Genomic DNA, 26,700 nt, shown 5'->3' on the forward strand with positions numbered 1-26,700 from the left:
CCTTGTGGAAGCCTGTAAATAGCAAAGCCCTAATAGGCTGTCTATTAATAGCAATACAGAGTCAGAGACCTAATGCCATTAAATGGCGGTATTCATGTGTGAAAGCCGTCTAGTAACTACTTTAAGGAATTTCAACAGTCGTTTGTGTGTGGGGGAAGTGCGTGTGTGTGGGGAAGTGTGTGCATGTGCGCATGCCTGTTTTCCTCCTGTCTTTCTCTCTTCTTTGTCTTTTTGTTGGACTTTTCTCTAATATGAATTTCCATTTTCTGTCAACTCTTTATGATAGATTGGGTTCAGGGAAGCAACATGTGCCAGTCGTTGCCTTTGAACCTGTACTTCAGATGTGTGGCATTTTATTTTCTCTCCTGCCTCTTGGCTTATCATCAATTCTAGCAGTGAATTTTGACATGTGCAAATTAATAATCATTCAGTCCAAATGAATACAGTGACCTCTGTGCCCACATGATGTACTAAAAGGAGAAGGATGCCGTGCTCATGAACTCGAGGAGTTTGCAATCTAATGAGAGAAGCAAAAATGCACGCGCGCATGTGTGTGTGTATTTCCACCTGTCTCTAATAGGCTGTCAAGTTATAATAGTTTAATGTAATCACATGCTTTTTACATTTGTATGTGATAGACTCCTGAGAATAATAGTTAATTTTGTGAAAGAATTAAAAATTTAAGTGACCTGTCTAGTGTGGAAAGCTGGGCCGGAAGCAAGGCAAGAAAAAAAATATAGGAATAAACATAAATCTTTTACCGTAGAAATGCAGGGTGGAGGCCGGGCGCGGTGGCTCAAGCCTGTAATCCCAGCACTTTGGGAGGCCGAGGCGGGTGGATCACGAGGTCAGGAGATCGAGACTATCCTGGCTAACACGGTGAAACCCCGTCTCTACTAAAAAAATACAAAAAACTAGCTGGGCGTGGTGGCGGGCGCCTGTAGTCCCAGCTACTTGGGAGGCTGAGGCGGGAGAATGGCGTGAACCCGGGAGGCGGAGCTTGCAGTGAGCCGAGATCACGCCACTGCACTCCAGCCTGGGAGACACAGCGAGACTCCATCTCAAAAAAAAAAAAAAAAAAGAAAAAAGAAAAGAAATGCAGGGTGGAGAGATGGCCTAGCAGTTCATTTGAAAAATGCCTTGATGTTTTAGGTGACCATAACCTGAAGATGAAGCAGGGCATAGGGTAGTTTGCTCCTATGAAGTCTAAAGCAGTCTCTGAGGACAGTGATAGAAAAGTGTGGGTTTTAGATGAACCAGTTCTCAGGATCTGGGTCTTTGTTCTGAGCAGGTCAATGCATCAGGAGTATTGCACTAGAAGATATTTTCACTCTGAATAACATATAGGAGGAGATGCACAGCACTGAGGAACGGATGGGTAACAGGCATCTTATAAGAGAGATGTCCAAAGACAACTAGCAATATTGAATCCAGAGGAGGAAAGGCAGAGAGAAGATAGATTCACTTTAGTGTTTTAAGACATGTGAAGCAGAAGAGGCTGAATCCCTATTCTGTGCTGTTTCAATGGGTGGAAAGTGTAGGCAGGCAAATATATGGACAGGATATGAAAGAATATCTTCCTAACAATTGCAACTATTGCTGGAACGGTTGGTAAGTAGTGAGCTTAAGACTATCGGCCTTTCACCCAGACCAAAAGGATGCTAAGCATTGAGGCTTTCCATAGATGGACGTTTGTATTTGATCATCATGATGTACTTACTGTACTGAGGTTCTCAAGATGTGCCAAATGAACATGAATGCAAATCCTGCTTCTATCATTTATGTGATGTAACCTTGAAAAGGTTACTAAAACTTTAAAACCTGTTTCCTCATTTCTAAAATGGGTTTAATATAATGCCTGTATGTACAGTGAAGTAAACACTCAAAGAAAGGTAGCCTATTGCTCTAATTTTATTAGAGTACCTATTTGACCTTCTTGGCTTTAGTCTGAGAAGTGAACTTAATTAAGACTAGCTGGTGAAGTCCTGAGGGAAGTCTCAGTTCACAGTCCCTTGGTGTTGTTAGGGTTCCATTTTTCAGCTGAGCATGAAGAGGCTGCTAGCAGTTTCAGAGTGTGGCAACAAGAAAATTCCCATCGACTTTGCTTACTGGTGTCCATCGATTTTGGAAAATAATGTTTGATTCTTGCATTTTAATACAAACCTGATTATAATACACATATTGCCTTATGCAAAAAAGTAGTAGTCATTTGAAAATAGTAATATTAGCAGCTATGAATAGTAATATTTAAAGAGTTCTTATTATGTGCCAGGCACTGTGCTAACCAGTTTACATAGTAAATAGTGTTTACTATCATTATTATTGTAACAGTTGGATTAAATGCATTATATTCTTTCAGTCTGAAGCAACTTTATGAGACAGTATTCTTATTTTATAGATAAGGAAACAGGTACCTAGAAGAAGTTGTTACTTCTACAAGGGCATATCACTAATAAATGAAATAAATAAAATTAGGATGTTTCAGATGAACTCTCATTGTGCCGCCTGACTCTAGAATCAATCTCTCAACCTCTCTTTCTTTTGTTCTCACACAAACATAAGTTTTAAAAATCGCTGTTTATTCTTAATACAGACAACACACTCTGATTTATTCATTTTATTTAAAAATGCATGTGTCAGATCTATTACATTGATTCCCTATCTTAAGTGATCATTACTAATTATAATTTAAAAAATAATGCACACTTGTTTCACTTTGTTCCTGTGGGAATACAAAGTTCTCTATGCTTTGGATGGATTATGATTCTCACATATGTAAAGGGATTTGTTTCGTGCTCTTTTGAGATCGTCCCATGAAGCAGTGTCATTTTATAGTGGCAGAGGTTATGGTGAAGGAGAGGCTCATTTTATGAATCACATTGTCCAAATAAATTACTGCTGTCATCTGAATTCAAAGAGATACATTGTTCCAAATCAGAGTCCTAAGTGACTTGAACATTTCCATCAGAGATTGTGAATTATTATGTAATGGAAACTAAATAGTTGTAGTTTTTCATTTTAGAACAGCCATAACTGTCAGGTCCACATCATATGCCAAAGACAAGTTGTGCCATGGAAAATACAATGTGAGAGCCAGAAGACCACACGGATTCCATGAATGAGCCAGACTTCTTGGGAGGTCAGTACTCCGACCTGGGCTTTAAGGAGCAGGTCTAATTTGTTTTAGTGATTTTTCCACCCATCTTTTTTCGATGGTTCCTAGCTACTACTATGCCTGTTTGTTTAAGTAGCATTTGAAACCTCTCTGGTCTCTGCTCAGAGCTCAACTTTGATAGCAGAAACAGAAGGAAGGGTTTCCAAAAGACTGTTGGCCCTGAACAACTGTTACTTAGGAGTTTAATATTGGTTCTCTGCAGGAAACATGCAAATGACTGATTACCCACTAAAAATAAAGACTTTTTAGCTGATTTTAAAATCCTATGTTGGCTATGTCTTTGAAACACTCTTTAATTGCTTATGAATATATTATATTTTTGCCTCCTTTTCCTGGTTATAATTTCTGTTTCTACAAGAATAGCTATCTTGGTGGAATTTATTGATTTCCCCAACAAGATTTACCTGTTAGCATTTTCTCTGGCAGGACATTCTTGTGACTGGCTGCAGTTCAGGAACGTTTCCCTTTCATTTGGTACACATTTGCCTAGTGATTATGTGTATCAGATGCTCGGAGGACAGAAAATGAATAAGACATCGCTGTCCTGTAAAACACTCATTCAATCGTCAGACATAGAAAACTGCAGGATTGTGTATTAAATGCCAAAATAAGGGTAGGTTATAAGTATGGTGGTGAAATAAGCACATGTCTATTTTGGAATTAATGATTTCATAAAGAAGGAAGTGTTCAGTTAGTGTCTTAAAGTGTGTGTATTGAGGGGTGGGGAGATAGGTGGTTATTTCAGGCAGAACAATGCAAAGCATTTTGGAAACATTCAGACAGTTTTGACGTATCTGGAGTAGACAGGTGGATGGAGCAGTGAGTGGAGGGAGATGAGGTGGGGCAGAAGAGAGGAAAGATCCTGAAGGTGGCTGTGTGTGCCTGCTAGAGACTGTCTAGGCCTGCCTGCTACGTCCTTTGGACCAATTCTTGATGCTGATGCACCCATCAGATCATGTACAATCCAGCTTTTGCTGATTAAGGGCTTTTTAACTTCTGCTGGGGAGAATGGTTCTGACTGATGCTGCTTCCACAATTGTTGTAGGACTTCTTTGGACTTTCCTGGACTGACCAGGTATTACGCTTGATTCCTGACTGTGGGTGTCTGTTTCCATCTCTGGTCTCAGAGTCTGGCTATGCAGCAGATGCATTTTGGAGGAGTCTGTTTCCATCTCTGGTCTCAGAGTCTGGCTGTGCAGCAGATGCATTTTGGAGGAGCTGAAGCTGAAAGTGCCAGTGTGGTGCTGATGTGCATCACTGCCCTCTCTGGGATACCTCTGAAGCAGAGCAAGGTTACAGCGCTGCATCTGCTGCAGCTTTCTGTGAGTTGTGTAAAAAGGCTGTGCCAACCAGTGGGGAGCTTACATTTTCTTAGGTGGGATTCCTACTATTTTAATTAAATATTGCTTTTAGCAACTCTTCCTGTTTCTACCCTCCTGGGACTAACTAGGTGTGTGTGTTTTTTTTTTTTCTTACAACTCATCACTACATATAGGACATTGTTAATAGATGTGATAAATGATAATAATTCTCTGCTGGACTCTCCATACGCAGTCAGGAGTCAAAGCTCCACTGGAGGAAGAAACGTCATTCACTCATTCAACAAATATTTATTGTTCGTGTACTATGTACAGTAACTGTCAGGCACTCTGTAGGTGCTGGAGTCCATGTTGAGTAAGACAGGAAGGATCCTCTCTGCCCTGGGGGATATTACAATCTGTCTAGTTGAGGGGATAACCATAAATGCTATAATTAAGGGCATGTGCAATGACATCTTCTCTGAAAGGCAGGACAGCACATCTGTGGCTACAGAGCATGCCTAAGATTTTGGGCAGGTAGCTGGTCAGAACTGACCTCAAAACCAAAAATTCTCCATGCAACACACAGTCCAGAATGGTCTCCTTGAACTCTAGGGCTGTTCCTAATTTCTCTTTTAACAGCACATTCTGCATTTTTGCAAACCTTTCTGTTGCAACCTCACATAGGTAACTGGAATTTCACTGCTGCTGAACTCAAACTCTAGACATGTGAAGGGAAGAAGGGTGGTTGTAGAATGGCCCCAGGATCCTCCTTTCTGGACACCTTTCCTCTTTTCTCTTTGCTGCTAGCTTTCCCTTATTGTCTGACCTAAATTGAGCCAAAAGCTACAAATACTGAGGGATACCTCCACAATACCATTCTCATACATTTTTACTTCAGTGAGCCAGCTTCCCTTTGGATATTGGATATGTTATCAGTAATGTATGTACAATATAACTAGCATCATAATCCTTCATTTGAGCCTTTCACACAATTTTTAAATAGTATGTTAATATAAGGTCAGAATATTTTTCATATTATCTTGAATTTTCACAGCAGTCCAGATTTCACACTATTATTGCCTATTTCCAAGTTCCTAAAACAGTTGTTTCTGATTATATGCATGTTACCTGCTTCACATTATGAGCAGTGCTTAAATAAATGTTCTCACAAAGGGGAAAAATTATCATGATTTTTCTTCCCTGTCTCAAAGAAACTGCATATCAATTTGTTCACAAATCTCAATAATTTGTTCTAAAACTAACATTGACCTGTATTGGTATTTACACAGCTTACAATCACTAAGCACATTTAAATATAGAAATTTTTAAAGAACTATTCTATCTGCAACATAAAGGCAGTATGATAACAACAGACTAATATTAAAACAGCCTTCTCTTTTCTCCTTTTCCCTTCTCACTGCAAGTCAACATCTGTGCATTTCACAGATATTCAAGCTGTGTGCATATGCACTCTGAATTCCGTTTTAAGGACTATAGATGAGAATTCTTTTGTTTTCTTGTCAAAGCCTGGTTTAACACAGTGAGTTAGTATTTATCGATGTCTTGTCAGTGCCTCTGGTGCTGTTGACAGAGCAAGTGGGCACATTTCATCTCAATTACCAAAAGAAGATGAATACAAGGCGGGATGTGTGTGTCAGAGGTTAGAGCCATTTAATGGGATGAAATGCGAATGAAAATTGGAGAACAATCCAAGAAATCTATAGAAGATGAGAACTGGAGAAACTCAATTAGAGAAAACCATATACTTCCCTCCTTCTGGACCCTGGTTTCTTTGTGCTATTGTAGTTGCTTATTTGGTTATAAATAGGAAAGCAAAGAGTTTATTGTTTCCATTGCGAAGAAAAGGCAAGGTAGTTTTGAGGATTTCACTTGTGAGCTCTGATGCTTTTATATGTATGCTTTTATATGTATGTGTGTGTGTATATATATATGTGGTGTATATACACACATATATGTACACATATATAAACACATGTGTACATATTCATGTATATATACACACATACATATATAGGGTGTATATATATACACACACACATATCCTATATCTGTACATCCTATATTACATATACATATATACACATATAGGAAAATTGGAGGAAATGTGGAGTATATACATATATACACATGTGTACACATATATGCACACATGTGTGTACATATACATGTATATATACAACATATACAAGTACATGTATACATCCACACACACCCTATATGTATATACACACATATATACACATACACACGCATCCTGTATAACATATGTGTGTGTGTGTGTATATGCCCCTTATAATGCACACACACCCTGTGTGTGTTTGCATGTGAGTGTATACCCCCTATAACCGAATCAACCAAAACTAATTACTGTACCAAACTATGACATTGGCTATGTGATTTTTGTCAACACTGGTCAAAGGAAAAGGCAGTTTGGTGAGATTTAACCTAAAAGGATGAAAGAAAATAGACATTCTGTAGGGCACTTTTCCCATCGTAAGCTTTTATAAACTTCTCATAATAAATGTAGTTATGAGTTTTTAAGTCACACAACCTACATAGTCGAAGGAAGAAACAATAATACAAAACTAAGACCCCAATCTGTCTTCCTTTGCTTGTTTTGTGTTTCACTTCCATTACCTAGAATGTGTTTTGCCAGGGCAGTAAATTTTGCTATTTTGGTCAAAGTTGTCTCTGTATCATATGTGCAGTTATCTTTGCAACCCCAGTAAAAATGCTTTCTTGGTAAACATCAAATCACCTGTGAAAGTCAGAGTGCATTCATTCACTTGAGAAAAGAATAAGTGAGCTCTATGCTTTCATTATTTTATTGAGAAGTTACTGAAGGCTGTTACTTTATAAGGGGTAGCAAGTGTGAGATTTGTGTCAGGGTGGATGTAGCTTTACTTACGTTTTTCAGATTTTGATACAGAAGAAATGAAAAAAAAGTGTTCTTTTTGCCTTGGAGAAAAAGTTATATGAAAAGGAAAATTTCCACAAAGTTTCAGCATAAAAGGAGAGAAGTTCAAGTCCATTCATTACATGTTTAGGAGTATATTTTGTCCTATCTGGCACTGCCCACAGAGGAAATACTTGGGCTTTTAAGAGTATGTGGGCGTGGGCATATGCTCCAAGCATTTGCCCAAGTCATTTCACTTTAGGGAACCTTTTTTCCAAGTGTAACTTCTTGAAAGAGAAAAGGCTTTTCTAAGTGAAACTCAAATTCTCAGCCCAAATGCTTAGAGACCCCAGACACTCTTTGTGCTGAGTTACAGAGTCAGTATTAAATAAGTCTAAAAATCGGATTAAAGTATGGCTAATATCTGACAGCACATCCACCTGAAAATGTTCTTGCTTGAAGAGCTGAAGGTTATGTTCTGAAATTTTATTTAAAAATCCCCCAACACTTTTCAAAGCTGAAGAATTCTTTTGTGGACAAATTTTAATTTAAATTATACCTCATGCAAAATCTTCTCAGCCGAATTTTCAGCACCATCTTTCTATCAACATCAACATCAATGATGTTTTATCTTACTAAACATCATGGAATTTTGTCCTTGAGTAAAACTATTAAAATACAAAAAGGAGCAGTTTAAGGATGTTGATTTAGGAGATCAGTTATTATCTCTCTACATGGTAAATTGTAGCATTTTTAATTTTTGTGTTTTTTTCTCCAACAAATAATGCAAATCTTATAACGATTTAATCAAAATGTGATCTGAAACTGCGGGTTAAAATATAATTGACACAATTTTTCTGAAAGGCAGTTTAGTCAAATGCATTTGAAAAATATGTATCTCCTTTGACCTGTCAATTCTACTTTTGCGAATTTATCCTAAAGAATAATTGAAAAAAGATAGGGATACAAGGTTATTCATCTAAACATGAGAGTTATATTAGTGAAAAATTTTTAAATGACCTAATAAGTGACCTCATGAGAGTAGACTTCATTAAGTAAATGGTAACTATCACATGAATATTTCATGAATATATATTTCACATATATTTCAATATATTTATTGAGCACCTCATGTATGTGTGCTAGACACTCTTCTAGGGTATATGGCAGTGATGAAGCAGAGAACATTCTTACACATAGTTTACATTTTAATATGTTGTTGGGCTAGTGGGCAAGTGGACATCACTACAGTTATTAAAAGTGAGTCATAGAACTACAGTTGTTAATGTGGAAAGATGTTCTGTGTACAATGGTGAGGATATATTAAGGAATGGTAAAAACCGCAGTTACTTTTGCACCTAAATAAAATTACAGATAACTATACTGCTTTGGGGTGAAAATAATATAGAACAAAGGCAATGCAACAAGGACACCAACAGTTATTATCTCTGGACCATGAATGAGCACTTTGAAAAACATATCTATATTTCATATTTTCTTCTACAATGAAGTGTTGATTTTTTAAATGCAGAGATTCACCTAGTAATTAGTTTGAATGATCCAAAAGTTTCTGCTGTTCAAGAGATTGATCTATCATCTACCATCTGCTTGTCTGTCCATTTATCTATCTATGTATCTATTTCTGAAACAAGAATAGAAATAAACTTCAGCTTCCTTCAGATAGGTATTTCTTTGTTCATTGACCATTACCGTCAGAAAATATTTCTAGATGTCTAACGAAAATCTGTTGTGCTGAAGTTTATGTCCATTTCTTCTTCTCAAGAAATAGAATCCAGTGACCACCCTTCATGTTACAACCTCCACATTTTCAGTCACTTCATACAAGCCACGTCTCGACCTCATTTCATATATTCTCGGAGCGTATTTTTTCCATTGCTCTAGGTTTCCACCTTCCTTTCTGGGAGTATGAATCTATACCATTGTGCTGTGTATGGTGGTTATGCAAATTAGCACATACCACAGAAAGGATTTGAGGCTGGGAACCGTCTAAGTTATAGGAGAAAAAAAGAGAGTACAAGCTGTACATGTCATTCCCAGCTTGGTACTCTGTCAGCTTCCTGTCTTCAAGCTGTTGGTGCCCAGTGCCAACTACACAGACAAGAGTTTTTGTAGAGAGAACAGGTGTGTATTAGGAATCCTCTAAAATCGGGTCCTGAAAAGTTTACCTTGAAAACTTCAAGAAGCAAGTATGTGTTTTCTGAGCCTACAGAACGTCATGGCCAAGGAGGCCTTTGAACATGCAGCTAAGTTTTAGAATTCCTGAGTCCCAGACAGACAAGGAGAGCTGTCCATTTTCATTAACTCCAAATAAAAGCTTGAATTTAGCCTGAAGCCCTTTGCCTTAGTCTTCCTTGCAGCTCTCCAGCTTACAGCCTTGAGAAGTAACAGGCAATGAAGGAGGCTTGCATTTCAGGACATAATTGCTCTCAACAACTGTGTTGTGGGTTTTTCTTCTCCTTCTGCAAAGATGAAAGATGCCTAATCAATGGGCATCCTCATGAGGAAGAGGGAACAGAGTAGAACAAAAGTGTCCAGGGTGGATGCAAATCTGTGGATGAGAGCCCACCTAGAGTGCCTTGCTGGCGCTTTATCTGGGGGCCTGGAGGCACTGATTCTGGCAGCCTGCAGAATCTGTGGCAGCCTGCAGTGCCTGTGGGCAGGGCACCATATAAGTGCATGATAAAATCAGCTAATGCCTTCGTCAAACTATGTCTTTGCTTCTAGGCTTGAGGATATTATCATGATTCCATTTGCATTCTAGGTAGCAAAGGGAAAACCCAAAACTGGGCATAATTTTAAGAAAATTATCTTATTACTTAGGATAATTCACAGATGGAGAGTTGAAACTCAGAGTCTGTTAATTATCACTTCTTCATATACATTAGAGAAGTCTGAAATTGACTATAAGCTTATTCTATCCACATTTTATTTTGTCCTGTGATAACAGGATAACAAAATATCTGGTTGACTCTTTTTTTTTTTTTTTTCAAATGCTCATAGGGGGAGCATGTCTTTAAAGAACCAGACATTCCAACTTGCCTAAATTTACCAAATGTTATGATGTTATCCTTCATTTACTCATGCCACATTTTTATAGTGTTCCAAATTTCTAGCCACCATCATAGGATAGAGAAAAGCAAAACCAAATGTTTCTTACTATTGGGGAGCTCACAGTAGGAAGGTAGAGGGACAGAAATAAAGTGCTAAGATAAAAGGCAGGAGGGGTCAGCCCTCATCCCGGATGGCTGGCTGGGTGACAGTGCCCTTTGAATCCTCCTTGTGGGTTGAGGAGCAGAGGAGGCTGTTTGCAGAGATGAATTGAAGGAGCAGCCTGAGCAGATGTGCACAAAAGCAAAGGAGTGACGGATATTAAAGGAAGAGTTGGCCTTCCAATTTGCATGGTTCCAGACCAATCCAACATCTGAAAATCTTCAGAGAACATATAATATTGAATTCAAAATAATATATTGCAGCAAATTTTAGAAATTGAGGAAAGTAATAAAATCATTGAATTTCCTATTACCAAAGAGCTGATACTAACCCACTGTGAGAAGCACAAGGGCTTGGAATTGCCTTCTTTTTCATGATAATGGACACACGTGGATAGATCAGCAGCATACCTCATGTAATGAAAAGAGTGTGTGACTTCTATTCAGTGTGCCACATTCCAGGCCTGACTTTGCCATTTGATTAGCTGGGCAATTCACTTAAAATCCCCAATTTTAAAAAAGTGCATTAAAGTATCCAATTAAGTGTGTTATATCTTAATATGTGACATATAAAGTATATAAAAATATGTGCACATGTAATACAGAGAGTTGCCAAAAGACAAAATCACAACAAATTTAAAAATCTTAACTGCCTTTTATTTGTGATGCTAGAATCAGGCAACACCTCATTCTCTAAAATAGAATGGATGCTCTGATGAGCTGAGCAGAGGTGGGTGGCCTTATAGACAGAAAAGGGCTAAGGAGAGCAGAAATGGAACAAAAAGCAGATTGGTTGTTTCAAAATGACTTTCCTAGTAAAGGTTAAAGCAAAGGGGACTTTCTTATCACGCTAGCTAAAACTGTCCTGTTTGGGGATTTTATATATACATATATAAAATGTAAATGCTCAATTTTCAGCACATTAAAGATTTTTTAGCTTCTTATTCTGAAATAATTATAAATTCATAGGAAGGTACAAAGAAATATATAGAGAGTTCCCTGCACTCTTTACCTAATCTTTCCTAATATTAACATCTCAGTGCATTTTCAAATTGCTTATTTCTTCAAGAGTCAAACTCTTTAAACTAGATTTATTTCTGAGAGCACATGAAATTCTTTCATGGGCTCCATTACAATCACTTTTAGCCAATCCATGCCTGTCCCTAGCAAGATCACACAGATACTATTTTTCTATATATATAGTATATATATACTATATATAAATATATAAAATATATATGTATTTACATATGTATGTATATATAAAATCTTGTTTTCTTGGAAGGTCAGATAAACAACTTAGTGTTGGCTTGGCGTCATGGAACTTAACATGAGTGACTCCATTTTGGTTTGATCTTTTGGGCCTGGTGCAGGAACTCAGTCCAAACCAATGGCCTTCTACAAATTGTATTTAACACACTAAAATGTATTTGAAGCATTATAAACATCTAAGTTAAGATTATCTCCACCCACAATTTCTCTACTAATCTCTGTTCATGCCGTTTCGATTTGTTTCAGCCCTGTCCATATATTTCAGACTGACAGCAATTACAGATATGACTATGGGAGTGAGTGGAGTGATCCTGGTTGGGCCTATGAGGATAAAATACCCATTCTTCCTTAACTGTTACCGCACACTGTGCTGAACAATGATTTCTGTGAAGGCATTAAGAACCTTATACAGGTCCAAGGATGAATAGAACAAGAAAGAAAAATAGTATCTGTGTGATCTTGCTAGAGGCAGGCATGGGTTGGCTAAAAGTGGTAATGGAGCCCATGAAAGAATTTCATGTGCATGTGCTCTCAGAAATAAATCTAGTTTAAAGAGTTTGACTCTTGAAGAAATAAGCAACTTGAAAATGCACTGAGATGTTAATATTAGGAAAGATTAGGTAAAGAGCGCGGGGAACTCTCTATATATTTCTTTGTACCTTCCTATGAAGTTATAATTATTTCAGAATAAGAAGCTAAAAAATCTTTAATGAGCTGAAAATTGAGAATTTACATTTTCAATGATTAGAAATAAGCATTAAATGTATCATGCACAACTGAACAGACTCTGTTAGGAGCATCTGCAACAAATATGCCATCAAGGTGTTTTTTAAGATTGTTTTTAATGGCCTCAGAGTCTCTAATAATTATCCCAGCAGGGTGATTTTTACCATGTTATAAACACATGACCCCCAAAGCATTCCCTGATCCGTATGCTGATAGGTTGTTTGGAGCTGTTGTGAGTGTTTGGGTGTCATTCTTTTGGGGCAAGATGTCATTTGAGACTTGGCATGTGGCATATGGAGATATAGCTAGAAAGTAGACAAGGTAAACAACCCAGCATATAATATTTATCTAATTATGAACAGCTTTATATATTTTCTCTTTCATCTCAAATATTTTGGACTGATTCAGTGAACACAATGTACACATTTTTTTTCTAATACTTGTTTGTGAATAAAAATTAATTAAAACAAATACATGTTTCATGCTGGAATTAAATAATTGAAGTTCAATTTGTGCATAGTTCTGCCAAAACAAACACACAAATAAATAAATACTTTCTGTGTATCTACTTATTCAATTAAAGAATAAGATGCCCAGAGAATTTTGGTCTGCTACTGCCTTTATTATACAGCAAATAAAGATAAAAACAGAAAAGAACAATTTTATAAACATAAGTGCATAAAAAATCCAAGCTGTATTTCTAATGAATTTTGAAAATGACATTTTTATTATTTGAGCATCTCAACCTAATTCACCTTGGGCATTTCAGTGATAGGTAAAAACGTGAGGGATAGGATGCATTGCTGTCAGGGATATTCACTTGAGTCCTTTCCACTGAGCAGCACTACCTGAAACATGCTAGAAGCTCATTGGAGATCGTGTATTTTTTAAATGAGGTGTTCTTAATCACTAATTTCTACCCTCACTCAGCATGCACTTATGAATGGATGGAGGTCCTATCCTATTGAATCAGAGACAGAGATCAGAATGAAGAAAGAACCTATATGGCACACGAGGAAGGAATTATTAGACTGGAGAAGAAAAGCCCAGCAAACACATGGTTATCTTCTGATACTGAAAGAGCTGTCATAAAAGAAAAGTTGTTTGCAAAGTTGTTCTGTTTTATTCTGGAATGTGAATGGGAATACAGGTAGAAATAGCATTTGAAATTACAGAGACCAACTTTTTGCCTCAGAGTGAAGAACTTTGTGTTAGCTAAAACTGCCCAGTAAATAGTGAGGATCCTATCACCTGATTTGGAACTGAGTCTGGGTTCTGGGTCAGGGCTGTCATGGAAGGGATGCTTTCATTAGGAGAATTTTATCTAATGTTCTTTGAGGTCTCTTCCAGGTCTGAGGTAAGCTAATGTATCCCTTCGTCGATATAAACTAGCCTACTGCTGAATCGGTGTCATGGACACACACTTATTGAATGCCTACTGTATGTCAGGCAGCCAGAAACTCTGCCATTATAGAACCCACTATGAACAGAAAGATGGAAGGAGACCCCTTTCTGGGGATGAATACTCCAAGACTGTGTTGGGTAATGGGTTATGAATATGTCACAGACATTCATATTCTGCCTATCTTTATAAATAAAAACAGACTCTCTTTGAAAAGAGTCAGTAATGCTTTTTAAAATTTTTATATTCTACAAAGATATACCAAGATGTGCCAAAAAGTATCTTTTTATGATTTCTACATTCAGTATGGAAAACATGAGTGAGAAAGTAAAATATTAATTAAATAATGTTTGCTCAATTAATGACACTTCTTTATCAGAGGGGAAAAATGTCTTTGGATATGATACTGTATCTGGGTTTGGTATAAATATTGATTAAATAGACAATATGGTTTTTGTTAACAACTGGTCTTGAGTCTGAAAAACTAAAGTTTGAGAAGAGAATTTTATATTTAATGGATGAGTGATCACTGGCAAGTTGCTTAACCTATATCTGTTTCTTTATTTGTCAGATGGGCATAAATACAGTAACTACCTCATGAGTGCTCGCAGTAATAAATATTTGTTGAATGAATGAGGGATTTTAAAGAATTAATGAAGACTGAATTTATTGTACCTGTCAAAATACCAGGTGCACAGTAATTAAATAGTGATGTGTATGGAAGTCATGATAGTGATGATAGTGGTTGTAATACTCTCTCTGTTTGGAGATGATACAATCATCTATGTAGAAAACTATGGAATTTATTTTAAAAATGGTTAGAAGACTAAACCAGGGAGAAGTGGAATCCTTGAGTAGACAAATAACAAGTTCTGAAATTGAGGCACTAATTAATAGCCTACCAACCAAAAAAACCCAGGACCAGACAGATTCACAGTCGAATTCTACCAGAGGTACAAAGAGAAGCTGGCACCATTCCTTCTGAAACTATTCCAAACAATAGAAAAAGAGGGACTCCTCCCTAACATGTGTTATGAGGGCAGCATAATCCTGATACCAAAACCTGGCAGAGACACAACAAAAAGAGAAAATTTCAGGCCAATATCCCTGATGAACATCGATGTGAAAATCCTCAATAAAATACTGGCAAACCAAATCCAGCAGCACATCAAAAAGTATATCCACCATGATCAAGTTGGCTTCATCCCTGGGATGCAAGGCTGGTTCAACATATGCAAATCAATAAACATAAGCCATCATATAAACAGAACCAATGACAAAAACCACATGGTTATCTCAATAGATGCAGAAAAGGCCTTCAATAAAATTAAACACCCCGTCATGCCAAAAACACTCAATAAACTAGATATTGATAAAACGTATCTCAAAATAATAAGAGCTATTTATGACAAACCCACAGCCAATATCATACTGAATGGGCAAAAGCTGGAAGCATTCCCTTTGAAAACCCACACAAGACAAGGATACCCTCTCTCACCACTCCTATTCAACATAGTATTGGAAGTTCTGGCCAGAGCAATCAGACAAAAGAAAGAATTAAAGGATATTCAAATAGGAAGAGAGGAAGTCAAATTGTCTCTGTTTGCACACGACATGACTGTATATTTAGAAAACTCCGTGGTCTCAGCCCCAAATCTCCTTAAGCTGATAAGCAACTTCAGCAAAGTCTCAGGATACAAAGCCAATGTGCAAAAATCAGAAGCATTCCTATACACCAACAATACACAGACAGCCAAATCATGAGTGAACTTTTCATTCACAGTTGCTACAAAGAGAATAAAATACCTAGGAATCCAACTTACAAGGGATGTGAAGTCCTTCTTAAAGGAGAACTACACACCACTGCTCAAGGAAATAAGAGAGGATACAAACAAATGGAAAAACATTCCATGCTCATGGATAGGAAGAATAAATATGAAAATGGCCATACTGCCCAAAGAAATTTATAGTTTCAATGCTATCCCCATCAAGCTACCATTGACTTTCTTCACAGAATTGGAAAAAACTACTTTAAATTTCATATGGAATCAAAAAAGAGCCTGTATAGCCAAGACAACCCTAAGCAAAATGAACAAAACTGGAGGCATCATGTACCTGACTTCAAACTATACTACAAGGCTACAGTAACCAAAACAGCATGGTACTGGTACCAAAACAGATATATAGACCAAAGGGACAGAACAGAGGCCTCAGAAATAACACCACACATCTACAACCATCTGATCTTTCATAAACCTGACAAAAACAAGTCATAGATTCCCTATGTAATAAATGGTGTTGGGAAAACTGGCTAACCATATGCAGAAAACTGAAACTGAACCCCTTCCTTACATCTTGTACAAAAATTAACTCAAGATGGATTAAAGATTTAAATGTAAGACCCAAAACCATAAAAACCCTAGAAGAAAACCTAGGCAATACCATTCAGGACATAGGTTTGGGCAAAGACTTCATGACTAAAACATCAAAAACAATGGCAACAAAAGCCAAAATTGACAAGTGGGATCTAATTAAACTAAAGAGTTTCTGCACAGCAAAAGAAACTGTCGTCAGAGTGAACAGGCAACATACAGAACAAGAGACACGTTTTGCCATCTATCCATCTGACAAAGAGCTAATATCCAGAATCTACAAGGAACGTAAACAAATTTACAAGAAAAAAAACAAACAACTCCATCAAAAAGTGGGTGAAGGATATGAACAGACACCTCTCAAAAGAAGACATTTATACAGCCAACAAACATATGAAAACAAGCTCATCATCACTGGTCATTAGAGAAATGCAAATTGAAACCACAGTGAGATACCATCTCACACCAGTTAGAATGGCAGTCATTAAAAAGTCAGGAAATAACAGATGCTGGAGAGGATATGGAGAAATAGGAATACTTTTACACTGTTGGTGGGATTGTTAATTAGTTCAACCATTGCAGAAGACAATGTGGCGATTCCTCAAGGATCTAGATCCAGTGAGCCAAATAATGCTAGAAATATTACTAAGAAATTTACAAGAAATACCATTTTACCCAGCAATCCCATTACTGTGTATATACTGAAAGGATTATAAATCATTCTACTATAAAGACACATGCACATATATATTTATTGCAGCACTATTCACAAGAGCAAAGATTTGCAGCCAACACAAATGCCCATCAATGATAGACTGCATAAAGAAAATGTGACACATATACACCATGGAATACTATGCAGCCATAAAAAAGGATGAGTTCCTGTCCTTTGCAGGGACATGGATAAAGCTGGAAACCATCATTCTCTGCAAACTAACTCAGGAACAGAAAACCAAACACTGCATGTTTTCACTCATAAGTGGGAATTAAACAATGAGAACACATGGACACAGGGAGGGGAACATTACACACTGAGGCCTGTCAAGGGGTGGGAAACTAGGAGAGGGATAGCATTAGGAGAAATACCTAATGTAGATGACAGGTTGATGGGTGCAGCAAACCACCATGGCACATGTATACCTATGTAACAAACCTGCACATTTTGCACATGTACCCCAGAACTTAAAGTACAACAATTAAAAAAAATTGGTTAGAACTAATAAGTGAGTTTAACAATGTTGTAGGACACAAGATTAACATACAAAAACCAACTGTAACTTATATACTAAAACTAAACAATTGACATTAAAATAAAAATAATGCATTTTATAATATATCAAAAACATGAAATGTTTAGGGATAAATTTGACAAAAGATGTGTAAGCTCTGTATACCAAAACTATAAAGCATTCCTTAGAGAAATGAAAGAAGACAAATACATAAAGATAAATACCATTTTTATGGATCAGTGGACTCAAAGCTGTCAAGATGCCAGTTCTTACCAAATTGATTTTTAGGGTAAATCTAATCCCAATCAAAATCCTAGTGCGTTTCCTAAGTGTCTTATGGATTTTAAAGATGATTCTATAATTTATATAGAAATGCAAATCACCTGGATTAGCCCAAACAATTGTGAAAAAGAGCAAAGTTGGAAGACTTAGACTTCCTGATTTCAAGACTTATAAAGCTACATCAATCAAGACAATGTGATATTGGCATAATGGTAGACAAATAGATTAATGGGACATAATGGAGAGTCCAGAAATAGACCCATACATGTAGCAATAGATTTTTTGACACAGATGCAAAGGCAGTTCAGTGGAAAAAGAAGAGTCTTTTCAACACATGGGACTGGAACTATGAACATCTGCATACCAAAAAATCAACTTAGAGCTATATCTTTCACCATAAAGAAAACTCAAAATGAATCATAGATATAAATACAACATCTAAGACTATTAGACCAGAAGAAAACATAGGACAAAACTTTGGTGACTTTGGATTAGGCAAGGATTTCTAAGATACAGTAACAAAACATGACCTATAAAAAAAATTGATAAATTGGATATGAAAATATAAGATTTTTACCTTCCAGCATTACTATTATAAGAGTGCAAAGATAAGCCACAGACTGGGGGGGGGAAGTTAGCAAATCACTTATCTGATAAAGACTCATCCAGAATATGTAAAGAACTCTTGAAACTCAAGAAAACAAACAACCCAAATTTTAAAATAGGCAAAACGTTTGAACACTTAACCTACGATAACTTCTTTATCTTAGAGAAGATATTCAGGTGAAAAATAAGCACTTTCAAAGATGCTTAACATCATAAGGAGGATGCAAATGAAAACTTCAATGAGATACCATTATATGCCCATTAGAATATCTACATTTGAGACACTGACCATGCCAAGTCAGCCACAGCTGGGGATGTGGAGCAACTGGAACCCTCCACATTTACTGCCAGTGGGAATGTGAAACGGTGCAAATATATACCTATCCTGTGATATAGTCATTCTATCCCTAAGTTATTACTCAAGAGTAATGGAAGTATTCTTCCATATAAAACTTTGAGATGCATGTTCTTAGCAGCTTTATTTGTAATAGTTAAAAACTGAAAGCCACTCAAATATTCACCAATAGGTCAATGGTTAAAAAAATAGTGGTATACCCACACAATGGAATATTACTAAGAAATGAAAAGGAATTAACTATTGTTATACACAAAATAACATGGATCAATCTCAAAATAATTATTGTGAGTGAAAGAAAACAGAAAAACAGTACATACTATATTATTTAAGTTGTATAAAATTCTAGAAAATGCAAAGTTATTTATAATGACAGAAAGGTAATCTGTGGTTACCTGGGGGTAGAAAGAGTTGGGAGCAAGGGATTGAAAATGAGAAAGAGACTACTTTGGAGGACCATGGATATGTTTGTTGTTTTGATTGTGGTGACAGTTTCATGAAAATCAAAACTTACCAGTTGTTTGCTTTAGACATGGACAGGTTATTGTATTCCAAATACCTCAATTTAAAAAAAAAAGCAATAAAGAATGCATTGTGGTTGTCATAATGTTAATGGCCCTCAAGAGGTGATTTTGGCATTCCTTGGTCAATCTTAAAAGTGAGTTTTTGATTGATAAAAGAGGTAATGTGGATTTACATTCTTAGTTGTGACTATGTTGACCATCATTAGTTATAAGAGGATAGGTGTGAAGAAATGCTATCACTGGACATCGGTGGTGTTAATATGATTAATACTGAGCCTTGGATGAAACTCAGTAATTAACACATTTCAGACTCAGTCCTTTTACAAGTTGTCCTCAAATTTTTGGATCATAAAACTGACATCTGAACATTGTGTTCCAAGATACTCATTCACACTTCTAGTTACTTGGTAAATATAGCCATAGACATCTTTTATTTTAACAAGAGAGAAATCTAATTTTTAAGGAAATGTCTGATCCTTCATTAAGAGTAAAATAAGGTGAAATCCCACCCTTGTATTTTAATTTGTATTAGTGAATGCATTTCATCTAAGGACTTCTCAAAATCCTTTTATGTCCAAAGGCTGTGATATACCATCTTCCTTTTTTAACAGTGGAAGAAAATAAATAATTTAGTGACTTCCAGGAATGGCAAACCAATTTTGTGACTGCAAATCTTTATATGTGTATGCTTTGGAGTGTGTGTGTGTGCATGCACACACACACATGTGGAAATGTAGGCATGGCAGTTAGTCAGGCAAGGGGAAAAATAAAACTGAAAAACTTCCTTGATTTTATTGCTTATTGAATTATGTTCTCTTTTTAGTGACCTTACTTTGATGTTCCCCAAAAAGGCCAGATACTTTCCCCAAAAAAATTATGTAATGGGCAAATCACAAAGACTGCGAGAATGGCACATGACCAGAGAAGAAAAAACATCTTGCATGACAATCCATCCCCAACTTCTTACCTTTCAAGATCATCCCCTGCTTTAGGGTTTGATTACCATTAAGAACACCTATAGAATTGCTTTTGGTTCACATAGATTTAACATGTACTGAGCATCTACTATGCCACATGCATTTTGCCAAACTGTTGGTGTACATTTAATGATTACCACAACACTGAGAGATGGGTATGAAAACTAGATTTGCTTGGGTTGAACATCTTCTCTATGGTCAATTGGGTAGAAAGTAAAGGATTCCAGATATGAAACTGGGTTATTCAAGGCAGACAGTCTAGGGTTCTTCTACATTTAGCTGTGAAGCCTTGGGCAAGTTACCAACATGGTGTCCTTATCTTTAAGAGATAACCATAAAGTTTGTATTATAGGGAAATTTAATTACAGGTCTCACAACACATTATGGATCCTCAGTAAATGCTGTTTCCCCTGCTTCCCATCCCATTCTGATTCTAGAGTCTTTGCTCTTCCTAGTATATTGGTCTAAACCAGATGATCCCTTCTGGCTGTTGGCTATGCATTTATCCCCTCAGTACAGATCTGCTTAACAAAGATCTGTATTCTCCAAAGGACTGGGAGTCTTTTGAGGACAGAGACCCTTTCATTATCTCCGTTCCTCCAATGGCAGCACAGGGTCCAGTGGATGCCTGTAAATTGAATGGACAGGTCTCATGGCAGTGAAGAGGTGCCTCACGGAGCCTGCAGAACATCTTTTTTGTGTGTGTGACCTGTATCCCTCACCGCAGCTCACACCTTTCTACTCTTAGTTTCCATCCCAGAGACCACTTAGTTCCCTGTCACATATCTTTTCTCTGACTTGCAGAGCTCCAGTTTACCTGAGTGGCAGCTCATGGCACTGTCTGCTATGAGAGTTCCACAAAACTGTCCACAGTGTCTATAATGTGCTGGTGTCCTGCACTGACAGATGTGCTCACACTTGGCCAGGTATCCAACCCTCAGAGCCCTCCTTGTCTGTTCCTTAAAGTCATGTTGACAATTGACTCTGTCTGAGAGACCAAAATAGATGGTCCTTTATCAGCTAAGATGAACCCTAAGGTTAGAAAACAGTAACATCTGGGTTGACGGTTCAGGGCCCAGCTGGCATGGCAGATTTCTAAATTCCTACAGGAAAAACCGCACTCCTACTAGACTCTCTAACAATAAGAGCTACCAGGCAAATTGTCCTAACTTTGATTTACAACCCAGACCACTAAAACTCTGGTTAGACAGAGGATTTGTCTCACAAACATTGCTTTCTGATAAGCTACTGCAGACTTAAGCCAGTATCAGCTGGCTTATGAAGTCTGCCCACAAACTGTCTTTGTGTCCTATCGTTCATCTTTTGATGTAAAGGGCCAAATTCCACCTCATTTTAATGCTAAAATCCTGCGCCAAAGTGAACATAGAATGTATATTGCAAGTATGTTTGCCCACTGCGAATATGCTCAGCTCTTCTCATAAATATGTATGATGTTTCTCCCAAATCTGCTGAATATGTATGACTGCATTGTGTACTATGGGCCCTGTGAGGAATAAAACCAACCTGGCCTTCCCCTCTTGGAAAAGAGAGCACCTTCAGCACACACTGGACAGTATCTCTTCCCAGTTTGCAAACCGATATTGGCTGCCAATAAAGTTCTCCTTTCCACTGTTTAGTCATCCTGGTGGTCTTATAGATGGCAGTGTCAACCCAGTTTATAATGCTATCTTTATTCATTCAATCAATGAGCACACATCACTGTGTTTGTAATAGTTTTTTGTTGTTGTGGTGGTGGTTGCTTTTACTTCTCCTCATTTTCTTCCTATTCTGTTATCTAGTACCTATTCCTCTAATGACAGATTGGCATTTCTCTTCTAACTACCAGATATCAGCCGTATTCTACAGGACCCAATTGTTTTACATATTTCCATTGAGAATATTTAAGATTAACTTTTGTCCCATGGCCTACCACTATGCAGAGTTCTTTAGCGAATTAACATTGCAGCTGAAATTTCGACATCAATCAGGTTATCACCCTTTAAATATTTTATCTGTCTTGAGTTTGAGGAAACTTTGAGTATTCCAGCATAACTGTTTCTGGACAGATGCCCTCCTCCCTCCCGGTTGCTGTACTTGGCAGTTTGCTTATGCAGGGTCCATAGGCTAAGTTATATGCCTTATTTAGACAAAAGTTTAACAGGAATACAGAGGATAGAGAATTCAGGGCAGAGCTGGAGAACTGTTTCTTGACTCCTTTCACAATGTCTTTTATAGTATAAGGATTTACATGAATTTCACGCTTTCTATGAGCCTCCTCACTACTTTTACAGTTTTTATACAGTGAGCCCAGAGTTTTCCCATCATAATGGGCTCATGATCCTGTCCCTGTGGTAAGTTTCTGTAGCCTGGTGATTGGGTAAGTGTTGTAAAGATAGACAAGAGCACTGTGTTTTCTCTGGCTTTTTAGGCAGACATCTGATTTCCTGGTTGGCACTTGTTTCAACCATGAAATGGGAAAGATTGGGCATTTTGTACTCCTAATTTAAAATGATTGTCCGTGAGCATCTCTCAAAGTGGCTCAGAGTTTATTAGGGCCCTCTGTAGAGTTCTTAAGGGGGATGGAACTCGTTTGGAACATGTGTTGATATGACTTCTTCTCTGATTATGTTGGAATGGCTGTGACATTTGATTTTCAGGGAAAGAGTGTGAAGGAGGGTTATATCTTTGCAGGCAAAATATTTTCTACTCTAACAGGCAAAAAAAGAATATTTGAAAGGTTTTTCTTCTTTCTGTAAATGAATAGATAAAATAATTTACCCTAGGAGAGCTTTTTATTGCATAAGAAGTCAATTCAATATCAGGTCAAATGGAGATATTGACCTGATACTACACTGATTTCCCATGAAACATGGGAAGTGCTTTGACCCCTGGCCCAACCTCTTCTCATTCCCCTATATCATCTCTTCTGTATGTGTAGATCTGTGCGCATGTTTGTTTGAGAGATATCTATCTCCAAAATTCAAATAAAGTATTTGTGAATGGAATTAATACTCTATAAACGATTTAATATGGTCCTGCTGAAAATCATTTTCTTATGTAAAGAATATCTTAATTTAACCTTATGTTATGGATTTGGGTGTTTTTCATATACCAAGATTCTTTAGTGCAGTCCTTTGGAATTTGAGATTATTTATTTAATGTCTTACCTTTTGCGGTGACAGTCACACTTTTTCTTTTTTCTCTTAGGGGTCATCACTGCCGCAGACATTCTTGATCGGGAGACAACGGGGTCATACTGGCTAACAGTGTATGCCACAGACAGGGGTGTTGTTCCACTCTACTCCACCATTGAGGTCTACATTGAAGTTGAAGATGTGAATGACAATGCCCCGCTGACCTCCGAACCTATATATTATCCCGTTGTCATGGAAAACTCTCCAAAAGACATATCTGTCATTCAGATCCAGGCTGAAGATCCTGACTCTAGTTCCAATGAAAAACTGACATACAGGATTACAAGTGGAAATCCTCAGAATTTTTTTGCCATCAATATCAAAACAGGTAAGGGAATGTTTGTATGACTTCCTTTTAGTTTGTAGTCCAGCTTTTAAATTCATCAGCCTGACCCTTGCTGTGCTCATTTACTTTATTTACTAAAGAATAGCCTCTTCCTTTCTGAGAATAGTTTCTGAAAAGGTGAGTGCCACTTCTGTCTCTTTGGTATGTTTTAATTTCACTTGACATTGAGTGGGAGTTAGCTAATCAAAATCAGATTTTCACAGAAGGCCTTAGATTTGCTTTACTCATAATAATAAAATGTGGTTCCCAGTCCACTCAGAGAGCCAGCTGCTTCCTTCTCTTTCTTGAAAAAGAGTAACCTGGCCTCTGCTGGATTCTATGGGCAAGCTGGCTTTGTGATGCCCCTACCTCTAGACACTTCTCCCTTGCCGATCTCCTTAAAGCCTTCACCTTAAATTCCAGATGTTTTTGCGATTCCTGTACTACCCATCAAGGAAGCATCCATATTTAAAAGAACTTCCAGTGTCTCAATTTTTACATAAAATATGTATAACTTCAATTTTCTGGTCTTTTGCTCAAAACGTTTTTAGAGATTGTAATGAAAACTTAATTGGTTGAGTAAGGATAAGAAAGGCCTAAGGATCAGTAGCAGGTGTGCATTTGGCTGAATGCATTCTGAGACAGGTATGCACATTGGAAAAGTTCTTTGCAGATCTGAGAGGGTCATTGCTTTCTTGTGATTTGCCTCCTTTAGGTCTGCACAAAGGAGTAAAATAGAGTTGTGATGGATGGGGTTTTAATTCATTGAAATTTAGAATAATTTAAATTAATTTCACCCTGGGCAAGTGAGTTGATACTGGTCAAAAAGTTAGGCTCAGTTGAGATTTGTTGGTGTGGACAAACTCAGCTCTCCTAATGAACTACTAATCTAGTTGATGGTTGTTTCTCCTGCCTATGTTTGTTAAACAGAAACATGTAGCTGACCTCAAGTATTTTATAAATGTCAGATTCCCATTAAGATAATGAAAGAGAATGTCAGGGTTTAAGAAAAAAATTATTGATTTTTCTCTAATTATGAGTGGATCAATCATTTCGTTAAGCAGACTTTTGCATTCTAACAGTGTTGAATCGGGATTTGACTTGTATTTTAAGACAAAGAGAGTACTATCAGTATCTGTTGAGGCCTGCTTGTACCTGCAGGAGAGGACTCAGATTTAGAGCCTTGGCCCAACCTTTCAGAGCCCCATTAAGTGGATAAAATTCTCCATGCATCTGGGGAACAGGCCTCCAACTTTCCCTGGAAGCCCTCCTGATTTACTTTTTGGTATGACAAAGAGCTTCTTAGAACAGAGAAATGAATTCAATCACTTTGCAAATTTAAGAGGGAGGGTTGGGGTGGAGGGAGAGAGAGAACAAAAACAAAAACAATGTCACAGGAAAGAAGTTGAGGCCACGGATATCTTCACATTTCACAACTCAGTGGAGTCTGAAATACCCTAGTCAGATTCTGCTTCTTCCATCTTGATCCCATTGCTACTTGAGTCATTAATGGTGGGCCCAGCACCCTTTTTTTTTTAAAGAAACTGCAAAAGGGAAGTTTTCACTGTTCTCTTCCTTTACTTAGGACTGAATAGAAAAAATAGCTGTGGCTCACGCCTGTAATCCCAGCACTGTGGGAGGCCAAGGCGGGCAGATCATAAGGTCAGGAGATCCAGACCATCCTGGCTAACATGGTGAAACCCCGTCTCTACTAAAAATACAAAAAATTAGCCGAGTGTAGTGGCGGGCGCCTGTAGTACCAGCTACTCTGGAGGCTGAGGCAGGAGAATGGCATGAACCCGAGAGGCGGAGCTTGCAGTAAGCCGAGATCGCGCCACTGCACTCCAGCCTGGGCAACAGAGCAAGACTCCGTCTCAAAAAAAAAAAAAAGAAAAAAAGAAAAAATAACTGTCACAGGGAAGAGGGAAGAATTTGGGTTGGATGTGAAGTTCAGAGAAGAACACATGCATTCATGTAACTAAAGTTTTCTTTTATATAGCTTTAAAAGTTTGAACATAATTTTTCAGAAAGCCCTATTTTATCACTGTTCAGCCTACATTGCTAATAAGATCCTTAAGCATGTTCATAATTTCTCTCTTCTTGCCATAGATTTTTAAAAATCGTTTTTGCCAGGAATGACATTTTTGTCTAACTTATCTAATTGTCTAAAGAAATATATAGCATATCTTGTAGTTTCCAGACATGTAATAAGAAAATACTGCTCTTTTTATCCATTTATTCAATCATTAACCATTTATTGTATCTATTACTTTTCAAGTAAGATCTAATAAAGAGGGTTATAAACTTAACATATGGTCCGAGACTTTAGGGACCCAAACTTATATGAACTTAACAAATACTTATGATATAGCGAAAGAGTGCAATAAATGATTCCAGTAGGGGAGCTTCACTAAATATAGGGTTGGTGGGAGTGATGGTCAGGGAGGGCTTCATGGAGGAAGTCACATTTGGGGTTAGAAGTCCTGAGTTTCAAATGCTTGCTCTATGCTTTCTAACTAGGAAACACCATAGAACACAGCGGGTGGGGAAACAGACTGTACTGGACAGTTTTTACCAGCTTCATGAACTTACCAGCTTCATGACCTTTGGGCAAATTATTGAACCTCTCTTAAATGTAGTTTTTAGTGAGTAAAAATAGTTGCAAGGAATATAGGGTTCCTCACCTGAAATCCTTTGCACAGTGCCTGGTATCCCACAACAAAAGCTGATACCCCATTCTAACTACTCTACTGTAGTTACAGTCATTTAATCTGTTTGGACCTCACTTGCTTATCTGGAAAATGAGAATGACC

The 26,700-nt window shown here is 37.4% G+C and overlaps 1 protein-coding gene across 1 annotated transcript in view; it reads left to right on the forward strand.

Moving 5' to 3' along the window:
- FAT3 (FAT atypical cadherin 3) overlaps positions 1–26,700 on the forward strand; it is a 687,549-nt gene that overhangs the window by 292,361 nt on the left and 368,488 nt on the right. The window contains exon 3 of the mRNA XM_050759265.1: positions 23,576–23,890. Coding sequence (XP_050615222.1) covers positions 23,576–23,890 — 315 coding nt within the window. The remainder of the gene's footprint in view (positions 1–23,575; positions 23,891–26,700) is intronic.

This window comes from Macaca thibetana, chromosome 14 (genome assembly GCF_024542745.1).
Source record: "Macaca thibetana thibetana isolate TM-01 chromosome 14, ASM2454274v1, whole genome shotgun sequence".
In the NCBI taxonomy this organism is placed as follows: Eukaryota; Metazoa; Chordata; class Mammalia; order Primates; family Cercopithecidae; genus Macaca; species Macaca thibetana.